Below are 12,291 nucleotides of genomic sequence, written 5' to 3' on the forward strand. Positions count from 1 at the left end.
ACACTGCTGGCTCATGTTGAGCTTCTCATCAATCAACACACCCAGGTCCTTCTCCTCAGGACTGCTCTCCAGTCATTCTCTGCTGAGTCTGTATTTGTGCTTGGGATTGCCCTGTTCCAGATGTAGGACCTTGCACTTGGCCTTGTTGAACTGCATGAGGTTGGCTTGGACCCAATTCTCCAGCCTGTCCAGGTCCCTCTGGATGGCATCCCTCCGCTCCAGCGTGTCTACCTCACCAAACAGCTTGGTATCATTGGCAAACTTGCTGAGAGTGCACTCAACCCCGCTGTCCATGTCGCTGACAAAGATGTTGAACAGTTCAGGTCCCAGTACTGACCCCTGAGGAACACCACTCGTCACTGGTCTCCACGTACACCATTCAGAAATTACAGCACAAAGAGAAACACTATAGGATTAAAGAATCAGTGTCACGTGCAAGGACTACTTGTACTATTCCAGTTGAAACATAGCTTCCTTCAGAGAGATGCTTGTGACATGGTCAAGGTGAATCAGTCAGCCATAAAGCCCTGCAGTCCTGCTGCCTGGCCTGCTGTTTCAGTCATTAACCTTCCCACTCCTTAATTCCAAAGGCTGCTACTCCTGCCATCACTCTCAGCCCCAACTTGATTCTTAGCTTTGCTTCTGGGAGTACCTAGAGCTTCCTTTACAGAACAGAAAAGAGTGAACTTCAACCACAAACACATGGGAGAAATGCAGGCGAGATAAAGTGTGTATCCTGCCTACTTTGTGGCTGGACATGATAACTCCTAAGCTAATACTCTTTAGACAAATTCACGCTGGGCGGACAGAAGGTTGTCACAATGTGAGCTTGGCAAACAAGAAATATCTCTCTTGTGTGGTTGTACAGGTCCTATGACACAGACCTTACAAAATGATGTAGTACCAAGAATAGGACAGATTCAGTCACAGAGAGCGCAAGAAGCTGCAGTTTACAATTTCTTGAGCCAGAAAGGCCATTGCAGCACGGGACGCAGCACTTCAGAAGCTTGAAGAAAACTTTTCTTCAAGCAGTTTCTACGTTATGTCCCTTCTCGTTGTTTGTGAGGTCCTGCCCAGTCACAATGTACATTGCAGCAGGCACAGCGAGAACCCACGGAGCTGTGACTCCACTGGGCTGTAGCCTGTAGATATAAAGATTCCCGTATTCAGAACACTCACTCTGCGCTTTCAGCACTACTCAGATCCCAAGGCATGTCAGAGTGTCCTGACACGCCACAAGTTGTACAGCCTCACACACACAGCTTTGGTCTGTCAGACCCAGAAAGCTCGCTGGGCTGTCAGCCCCAGGGTGGAAACAAAGGGCTGGCTGTTGATCGCTTTGCACTTTGTATAACCACTTGCTTTCACAACAGGCAAATCTCTTTTGCCAGTGGTGGGACTGGATAACATTTTAAGATATCTCAGAAGTGGTGAAGCATGGCATACAGCAAGACAGTGAATGACTGCAGGCTGCTTTTTTATCTAGTACCAATTTTTAAAAAGTGAACAATGTTCATCAATTTGATACAAATTGATTTTAACTCAATTCTTTTTAAATTTAATTGATGCTTTTCTTATTTGACACACAGATGTACGCAAATGGGACTGACATGTGCCAAAATATGTGGGGGAAGTCATTTAAGGTGAGCGAATCCTCCTGCCTCTGCTTGCAAATGAACAAGAAGGACATGATGGCAATGAAGTACCTCCTCTCCGAAAGCTCAGAGGAAAGCTCCAGCATCAGCAGCAGTGAGGAGCATGCCTGCCAAAAGAAACTCCTGAAGTTTGAGAAACTAGAGGGAGAGGAAGGGGAACAGACAAGATAAGTGCTGGTGGATTTATGTCAGGACAAGAGAAATCGTCGTGGAGGCTGGGCTCAGGGCATCACGCCAGCCTGCTTTATCCCTTACTTCCTAGAACATAATAAATCAATGGCTGGTTATATTAATCTTTCTCTGATGTTTTTGCATCTGCATCACAAAGCTCACAGACAGGTTAGCACAGGTGTAATCCTGTGACTTGAACTGAACAGCTAGAAGCCTGAAGGTAACATCTTGGGGTTGACTTTCAAAGAGGAGAGGCACAGGCATCTCCTGCTGACTTAAGGTGGAACAGTGAGAACTGGAGACCTCTGGAAGGCCATGCCAGTAATGCACCAAATCTTCAACCCAAACCCTTCATTAGCATAGGCATACAGTACTCCTGTCACAAGTTCCTGCGCGCCTGGCTCTGCTCAAATAAAGAAGAAATGCTGCAGGCAGAAATAGGTCAGTGAGCCTGGCTACTGACCACTGAAAATGCATTCATTTTGTATCTATCTCAAAAACATTCTTGCAAAAGAGGGGTTGTGGTGTACTAGATAAATCCCTGGATCCATATATTGCCAGTCCACAGTATGCATGGTCTTTTGCACTGGGCTTTTACCTTAAACAATAGTGGTACCAAAATCTCCTACAATATGAATCTGAAGCATAATTTTGAGTGCAATTAGTCCCACTGAATGATTTCAAACAGAATGGTCTCTGAAAAATGGCAGTGTCAGGGTGGACCCCAATTAGGTTTCTCCCATCAGTAATTCTGCTTCCCAGCATCACTGTTACAGTGAAAGTAAAACCAAAATCTGCACCAGTCCCAGAGGGACTCACCAGGTAAGGATGAATGAAATCCTGCTTTCACTTGGGCATCCGTAGTCCCTCTGATATCGCAGTAGAGCAGGCAGGTCTGTGCCACTGTGTACAGCCTTTCATAGTGGTATCACCAGGGAAACTATGAGAAGGATTTAATTTGGGGGGTCAGATTATAAAATTGTGAAAATCACCATCAACTCAGTGCTTGCTATGGAGCTAGGCACCTTACAGTTCTTAAGGATCCGGAGCACAGTTACAACAGTAACTTAGCACATCCTGTTAAACTAGAAAAATCTTAAAAATCCAGCACACTTTCTTTACTGGGCTGTTTATTTATTTGAATGGTTTCACACAGCTGCAATAGTAATGCTAGACTCATTAGGTCATGCTCTGCTTCCAACCAGCTTCTCAGTGTATTTAACAATGGACTAATTCCTACCAGCACCAAATTGTTTTACAATCATATTTTGCCACATCTGTATTTCATGCTAACTCAATTTGTCAGTTATACTGTTTGAAAAGAAGGAATAAGAATTCATTCTTCTGTAAAGCTCTGACAGTCCTTTTCCCCCTATTTCACTAACTCTGTTCTGTCCTGTCCTTTTTTATTGCACCTGAATCAGAGCAGAAATTTTCCTGCTCTTTATTTTGCTGTGCCCAAAATTCAAGAATTAATTAACCCCTCTCACCACCATAAGACCAACTTTTTCCGTATCACCATGGCCACAGATTTCCTTCATGTTCTTCGTCAAGTATAGCACAATTGTCTCTGCCTATGTCTCTGCTCTTTTTCTTCCCATTCCGCTTTATTCTCTTTGCTCTGGCTAAATTACTCTTGAAACCACACTCAACAAACAATTCTTCCATGCTTAGTCTCAGGATGACTGATGAGACTGGTTATGCATGCCTTTGAACAGCACTGGATCCGACAGCAGTTAAGGGACCAAGACCATTTAGCTTCTCTTCATAACTTTCCCACTCACTCATGATGTACCCTAAGCAAAACATTTAACTCTTTTGTGACATCAATAATTTTTCAGGGCTACCATATTTGCTCTAGGCCATCTCTTTTCTAAGCCAAAAAGTCAAGAACTACTCAGTCGTCCCTAGCATAGAAATTGTCTCATACCTCTTGGTCATTCTTTCATTGATCCAGATATGTTTTATTCAAATACAAGTTATCATCCAGAAAGATTTTCAGTCTTGATTTAAAACTCAAAATAATGGAGAATTGTCCAATGCACCTGACAATTTGTTTCCTCAGTGTTAAAGATTATCCCTAATTTAACATTTGTTGTTTCAGCTTTCAGCCACTGGTTTTTGCTAAAGCTTGTCGTATTGAACAGCTCTTCAGTATCCAGCATTGCTCAGCAGCATATACTCTGGATCAAATTGCTTGTTAGCAATTAGCTCTACCTTAGATCTATTTAGTTTACCTGTCATTGTAAGACATTCCCTCTCTCCTTAAATCATAATTACAGTTCTTCTCTGTACCTTCTCAAGTCATTAATATCCTTCCTAAATCGTACAAATCAAAGTCATTCTCCATGGCAGTGTTGAGGGTGACCTACAGAGAGAGAGCACCATGTCCCTGCCCCTCTACACACTTCTCCCTAATTGCACTGCTCGCGTCTACAAGAGCATCGTTCTGATTATTTGCATGCCTCCAGTGTCCATGTGTAATGGTTCCTCATTTTTTCTTGGCCTTACTCTTTTCCACTATACAGCTCCCTGATTGATCCCAGAGGTGTGAACTGTGATCTTAGCTCTTAGGCTTATTGCTTTGAACTTGTTTGTATTGCAAAACCTTCATGTGAATACACGAACCTTCCTAAGCCACCATTTGCTCTGTCTAGCTGCATTATACTCACAGTAATTTACATCTTAGACAATCTCTGCGTCACTCAGAAATACTATCAGTGGTGATTTTACATTTACAGAAAGGCTAAGATAAAGCAAAATTTAAAATAACACAAATCACTAAAAATCAGACGACAACAGTACACCGTGAAGGTGAACCAGCAAAAAGAAAGATCCAAGTTACTGATGATTGCAGACATCCCCAGCTAATGCTGACCTGATTTGGTAAGTGCCTGCTCACAAGCAGATGCCCTCTTTCTGGGCCCATGCTGGCCCAGACAACTGAAATGTCTCTGTGTTTAGTGACACTAGACTTGACTAAGATCTTTATCAAAATGTCACAATGGTAGATCAAACGCTTTGTGAAATATGTTGTGAAATATGTTCCAACACTAATCTGTAGGAAACAGAATTACAACCTTTATCAATAAATTAAATTGGATTTATCAACTAGAAAATGTTGATAAAAATAAAAATTATTGCCAATTATTGACTTACTTATGACCTGGCTAAATGTCAGCTTTTGTACTGTGCTACTTGGGACTGGTGTCACGTTAACCATAACACAGCTATCTGGGTCATCCTGCTTGCTCTGTGTATTTAATTTTCTTTCCTTAAACATTGGCACAATGCTATGACTCTTCTGAAATTTCACTGAAATGCTAGGAGGTATTACAAATGAGATCTCTCCTGACAGTTCTGTTAGAGCATTTTAGTACAGGTTATCTGAGCCTGCTGCTTTACAATTATTAACATTACTTATAATGATGAACCTCATCTTTAATTACTTGCAGACTGAAAAGGATTTCATCATCCTTCTGTAATACAAATTCTTCATCCTGCATATATTTCAATACTAAGCATTATTAACAAAACTTGCCCACTATATCTTGTGCCATTGCAAGGCTTTCTTCATCAGGTTACTCAGTTGTTTTCACCTTCAGTTTTTTTGTGCCAGCCACAATTTCCTGTAGTACCTTTACAGTCCTCTCTATTTTTATAGCTCATAATTCTCTGTGGATATTGATTGCAATATAGCTTCCTTTTTTAAAAATAATAAGCATTAGTAATTATGATATTTTCAACTTCTGTTGCATTTTTCATGTGCAGGTTTCACTCAGAGCGTTTTATAAATATTCACAAATCTTCAAAATATACCTGAGAGAAAAATAAGCAGTGAGCAGCAAACTGAGTCAGCTGGAGACAGTCAGTAAGAGACTTATCTGATCATTGCGAGTGTTGCAGAACTAGGACTAGCACGGACAAGTTCTGTTTCAGAGCCTTATTTCACACTCCAAATGGAGTTGCACTTTGTAAGGTGATCCTTGGGCAAAATTTATTATGCAAAAATTATAAAAGAGATTTTGTAAAATAAAATATTGCAAAAAGAAAACAGCATCCAAAAATAGAACAAGTTATTAAATGCATTTCCATGTACCTTGAAGGATAACAAAATTATAAAAAGAATAACTATTAGATTATTTAAGGCAAATAATGTCAAAACAGGCCAATTTCCCTTGCTGAGATACAACCAGCCTGCAGAAAAAAGGAAAGCTGTAGATGAGATATGACTTTTTAAGAGTTTTGGTAACATTTGATGTAACATTCTGATAAGCAAACTGAGAAAACCAAAGTGCAAACAAAATCACTATAACACAGGTGCACAATTGGTTAAAAAATAGATTAAAATATTAATATGAATATGTTGTCATTAAACTCAGGTCTTCTGGTAGGAATCCCAAAGGGTCTATTCTAATTCTAGTCAATGCTTTTGTTTATTCAGACAATGAAGTAGAGATTTTGCAAGCATTTTGAAGGACAAGATTAGAATAAAAATGATCTTTCTAACCAGAGAACTAGTCCAAGCCTCCAAAGCTAAAATTCTGAGAAGGGAGATGAAAAATGCTTGCACTGAGGAAAGGTAAATCAAGGAAAAAAAATCATCCATGGAAATACATGGCAAGGGAACAGCAGAACAGCCAAGGACCTGGGATGCGTAGTAGCAACCTGTGCCATTCACACTTGAAATGTTACACTGTGGAAGTTTTCATCTTTTAAGGCTTTAGTGCATGCAGAGCCCTGGAAGTCCTGAGTCATAAAGCAAGCAGATGCAGGACCTACAGACATCCTACTAACAGTTACTCAGAGTTTGTGACGTATCTCACATTCCATGGAGGCGCTGCTTCTGAAATGACCCCACTGCACTGTGGAATGTGGTGGGTATCAGACAGAGTTTAACTCTATCCATCTTTTTAATGAAATCAGCTCACAAGCTCTGACAACGCAAGTGCAATACCTTCTAGGAAAGCAAAGATGCTCCTGGTATATATATCTAATGATTATATAAAATGAAGGGAATAAAATCAGCTGAGTTTATGTGCATTTGCTGGTTATTTTCCTTCCTTTTTTCTGTTTGGTTTGCATAACTCAAGAGTTGTTTTAAAAAATGCCACATGCTCTAGACAGCTCATGGGTCTGTTGTGTATTTGCTCTACTTTATTATCCAAGGGAACACAGCAATTTAGACGAGTTAAGTAAAGAGTCCAGAAAGCATTAGGATTTGGATTACAATTTGAAACATTGCCAAACTTTACTAATGGCAAGACTAAAGTCCCACGTGCCTGAAGACTGATAATTCCCAAGCACAACTCATTTTTCCTTTTCACAAAAAAAGACCTGCACCTTTGATAAAGTCACCTTAGCAAGCACGTCTAATTCATTGTGAAGCTGCAGGACAACTCTAAACAACAGTGCAAAAAGAGCCAAGCTATGAAATCAATCATCTGCTTCGGATAAATGTGAGGACACAGTTAGGATCAGACCCCAACAATCTGGCAGCTTTCAACATCTCCGAGAAAAAGTTGCAGCAATTCCCTACTACTGAGATTTAACTTCTCAGAGAAATGAGGGGGGAATCTCTGCTGCACAGTTTTGCTTCCCTTTAGCTACTAAAAGTATATTTCTCCTGCCTCCGTTTTGATCACCAACTGCTATCCGAGTCAATATTCTTCTGGCCTCCTTCCTTGGAAATGCAGTGAGCTCTCTGTGGAGTTTGCCTTGGTTCCCCTCTCAGACAGCTGTGGTTAATTCAATGTTCAAGATCTTGAGTTAATTCTCTCATTAGATCACTTTCCTTCTTCATGGAATGATTATTCCCACAGGAGAAATGAGAAAGACTAAAACAATATTGTGCTAGTATCTGACACACTGCATCCAGGATGTTTACTTTAAATCAAATTGCCTGGAATTGCTCCAGATCTGTGGCTTAAACACAAGAATCTTCTAACTGGTGGGGAACTGTAGCCACGCATGTTGCACAATATTCCCAGTTTCACTGGAATTCCTCCAAACTTCCTGCTAGGTAAGTGTACCCAGAACACGAACCTCTCCACACAAGGAGGTCAGATGACACAATCCTTTCATTGCTAGGGCATAGACTTAAAAAGTTTTTTTCCTTTTATTACTTTTTTACATACACCGATGACCTTTCTACCCAACGTTACTGTGAAGGTGAAGCCTGGAGCACACAGCAGTGAAATATTGCCACTGCTCCTGAAATCACAAGCCATTATCTGTGCATTACTCATTGGGAATGTCACATTCCCTCTGCAGGCTCCTGCAGCTCAGACATGCTCCCCACTTTTGCTGCGTGCCAAATGGCTCCCTGGGGTATGGCTGGTTGGAGGGCATCGCCCCATTCAGCTGGACTCTAGCACAGCCTGCTTCTCAGTACCTTTGGTGCAATGTGGATACTTGGGAGAGTTTCTCAATATCCTGTTCAAGAATGCTAAGCCTGTCTGGACTGACAACTCTGATACCAGGCAGTTACCTTAACGTCACCTTTACCTGAAGCTGTATTACAGTGAAAGTAATAAAAATACGTAATTACAAATTCCAAAATAGACAAAAAAGTTCACAAAGGCTTCTAAAGATGAGGAGAGGAGAGGAGTGGAGAGGAGAGGAGAGGAGAGGAGAGGATCATTCAGCATGGCACTTCAACGAGCTTTACAGTTTCCCTAGCCATTAGCAGTTCAGCTGAGAAATGGACAGAGCCATCACCACCTTGCTGGTAGTCTGAAAACTTAAAAGTTTTCACACAAGCCCTATATTCTGGGGCTGCCTGTGCAGAAAGACTAGCTTTGGGGACCTCTCTTGCTCTCCATCTTCAGGTCAATTCCAGTTCAGACCTCTACCTTACATATACACATAATCATCAAGATTCATTAACCCTCACAGGAACTAAGGTGATAGCTCTTGGGCCTGGCCCAAACCTGCCAAGAGAGAGTATTCTCATGCCTGGCTTAATGTGTTAGCTCACTGGGAAGCACAATGCCTTTACTCAGTGAGATGGGAAACATTCAGACCCTGAAGGGAAGCTTCTTCATCCACTAAAGTTTATGTATCACATAAAATTGTAAGCTGACAACAGGTTCATGCAGGTATCTAATTAGAATCTAGTGCCTGTAGCTCCTTAGAGGCTTTTGACTGGGCAGACAACATGATAACCAGTCCCATTAGGGTGATAATGGGTTAAACACTATTGTCTCTGAAAAATACCTTAAAAGTACCCAGGGACTTTCTTCTCTCCTCTATGTTGCGTGAGTGTGAACCCCAGCAGCCTCTCTCATCTCACCCCTACAAGGGGCTGCAAATCCATCACGCAGCACATAACACCACTGCTCCACTAAACAATGCATCAACAGAGGCTGCTGATCTGCATCATTGCCTTGGGCATGCAATGGCATCCAGAGTAAACAGGACACCTGGGCAAACATAGGCCTTAACAGAGAGAAGGTGTCTTGGAAGTATAAGAGATGTAACTTAGTGCACTACAGATATTCCTAGTCCTCATAAACTCTTGGTGGCTCTGTACTTCTGCAATTTTGGCTTCCCTGGGAGAAGTTAGAGTTATGAAACTTAAGGAAGTGGAGCAAAAATGATTGTATCCTATGAAGGTTTTGTGACCTGGACACCAAAACACAAAGTAAGCTCCTTTCCATCTTGGTGAGGCTGTCCAACACCTCTCCTCTCATAGGTCAAGTGCATTAAAATACAAGTAGTAACTACAATGGGTAAATAGTAATCAAAACAGTAACTGACTGTACCACTGAAAGATTATAGCAGATGCCTTAGCACAGAGGACAAAGTGCAGAGATGCACTGCAGTTTGGAACAGGAAGTGAAGATTTCATACCCATTGAAACTGGGGGAGGAATTTGACCTGGCACATTCTGCTTGACTTTCATGGAAAGCGGCTCCCTATCACAAAACATCCCACAGAGTTTGTAACACCTACAGATAGTCAAGGTCTGAGTTTTTAGTCTCCTCTGCAAGAGAGAATTGTAGCAGCCAAGTATGGTAAGGATTGAATACTAAGTCAAAACGATCCCCAAAGCTATAGGTATAAAGGAGAGGTTTCTGGCTAGGGGCAGACAGGCAAAACTGCAGTTTCAAATAAATTATTTTTCTTTTAGTTTTTTTGACACTAAAAGCCCTCCATCCTCATGGAGTTCGGGGGGGGGGGGGGGGGACGACCCAAACAAAACCTTAGATTTAAGAAAGCTCTTCCTGTAACAGAGAACTACAACACCCACACATCCAACACCTTTTAGCTGCCCATTTTTATTGCATATTCAAATGTAACAGCACCATCTGCAGGATTTGAGAGTGGGAGCACAGACGCCTTACTCTGGTCAGCAGAACATCTTCCAGGCATCTGGAAAGGTTTTCCTGAGAAGCCTTCAGCCAGGGAAATCTGATCAGCCACGGGCCTCTGGGATAACACCGGGAGGACTGCAATGCTTCATGGAGCTCTGGCACAGCACAGGGGTTTTTCAAGAGAAAGCCTGAATAGGTTGGTTGTGAGATTCTTCTCACTGAGGGGGTTTGGTATAGTGACAGCAGCAGTTCTGTGCAGGCATGAGCAGTGTGACACGTTGAGGAGCACAGGGCATGCCTTTTTTTGTCACCTGTCCTATATGTCAGTCAGCATTCAGCTCACTTATTGGCAAATACCTCGTTAGGAGCCTATTAAATTAAAACTGAAGAAATTTTTAATTCCTTCACTGCAATGACTGTCATTCTTGGTGTGAGTTATCACAAGGTTCCTCATTACACAGTGAAATTTCACACTGTCAAATGTACTTTCAGATTTATTCCTAAAAATCCACAGCTTGTTTTGGGAGATGGACAATAGTCTATAGTATAAGCTCCACCTTGTACAGCTTCTGTGTGACTATAGGAGAAACATGCTGAAGCAGTGCCCTCTTCTGGACGCAGAACCGTTCGACCACATTAACAGGACAGGACCACATTAATTAACAGGACAGGCCTTAAGGGCAAAATTAGCAGTCTCTGCAACTATTTTCTGTCTGTAAATTTGGCGCTATGGTGTGAAATCCTAGTACTGGCCAAGCATCCAACAGCTGACATCAGCCAGCGACTGAGCCACTGGCATTTAGGAGAATTCTAAGCCTTTTACTCACAGGCCACTTCCGATGAATAAAATGTCAGTGTGAGAGGGGTCTGGTTTCTTTTACCAATTCATCAATGAAAGAAAAATCTCAATGCATTTATTAGCATAGCTTAAACTTTATACTGAGTTATATCAGCATGCATCCAACTGTGCGTGCTTGCAGAAACCTTATTTTTCTAGCTAGATCTATATTTTCTATGGGGTTTTTTTTTAAGACCAGCTTGAAAGGTAATTTTACCACTCTACTGTCAAGAATGTAATGCTGATGAACAGAGAAACCAACAGTCCCTAGAGTATCACGATTCAGATTCCTTCCAGAAGCACATTTAAAAGTTATTACAATGAAACAACGAATCATGAGAAAAGCCTGAGGGGCCGTGACCATTGTAACTGTAAGCAGACATGTTTTTCTTTCCCAGTCTCACAGTAAATAGACATGGAAGCGTTCCAAGAGGCTCTCTGATTGTTTTTTGCTTTGGCTGCATGTCATGTTGCTGGAACAGTTGCGGAAAACTCAGGAGAGACGCTTTTCTCTCAGAATCGGTGCCAGCTCTGCCAGACCCAGTGACCGTGTGCGTGTAACTCAGTATGTGATGCTCATCCCTCGGTCAGCGCTCAGGCATGCAGTGAGTCAGTGCATTATAGGGACGAAGATGGAAGCCTGCTCTACCTCAGGATCAGTGCTGACCCCTGTGGCCCACACGGTACTGCTACAGGACACTGTGATGAAACATCTGTGCTGGAATGAAGAGGAAGGCCCAAACGTGGCATGACACTACAGAGAATGAGGGTGCGTGGGCTGGCACTGCCTCCGGTCAGTGTTGGCTCCCACCCCACAGGCCTGAGCTAACCACAGGCAGTCCCCGTCCCCCCCCCAAACCTCCAATCTCTGGGGTTCCCCGGGGCACCTGTCGTTCCTCTCCAACACCGCCATGTTTCTCTCTCACAAGCACAGATTAAGGCGGCCAGGAATCCAGTTTGCAAAAGCACGCCCGAGGGGAACGTGACTGAGGGGACAGAGATCGTGAAGGCAGTGAATAAGGTGACAGCGCATCTGCCACTCACCGGTCACCCCAGCACCAGGCGCAGTGAGTGAACTTAGCAGGGGACCAGCTTTAACCACAGACAAGACAGCTCCTCACAGAGCAGGCAGCGAGCTCCTGGTGCGGTGGCCAGAGGTGCCTGTGGGGGTGGAACAGGCTCCACAGGGCCGAGTGACCAGGCAAGCACACAGACAAAGGATCAGACAGACGTACCGCGACCAGGGCAGATCCACCTCCTACGCCCGCTGAGGGAGAAGGCTGCTCAGCACACAGGACACCTCACCAGA

At 42.8% G+C, this 12,291-nt stretch overlaps 1 protein-coding gene across 1 annotated transcript in view; it reads left to right on the forward strand.

The window, feature by feature from the left end:
• The window catches only part of LOC104286103 (riboflavin-binding protein), a 12,795-nt gene extending 10,847 nt beyond the window's left edge, over positions 1-1,948 (forward strand). Inside the window, exon 5 of the mRNA XM_009884654.1 lies at positions 1,590-1,948. Coding sequence (XP_009882956.1) covers positions 1,590-1,826 — 237 coding nt within the window. The 3' untranslated portion in view covers positions 1,827-1,948. The remainder of the gene's footprint in view (positions 1-1,589) is intronic.
• Positions 1,949-12,291: the final 10,343 nt, after the last annotated feature.

The sequence above is a fragment of the Charadrius vociferus genome, unplaced genomic scaffold, assembly GCF_000708025.1.
Source record: "Charadrius vociferus isolate BGI_N301 unplaced genomic scaffold, ASM70802v2 scaffold163, whole genome shotgun sequence".
Classification (NCBI taxonomy): domain Eukaryota; kingdom Metazoa; phylum Chordata; class Aves; order Charadriiformes; family Charadriidae; genus Charadrius; species Charadrius vociferus.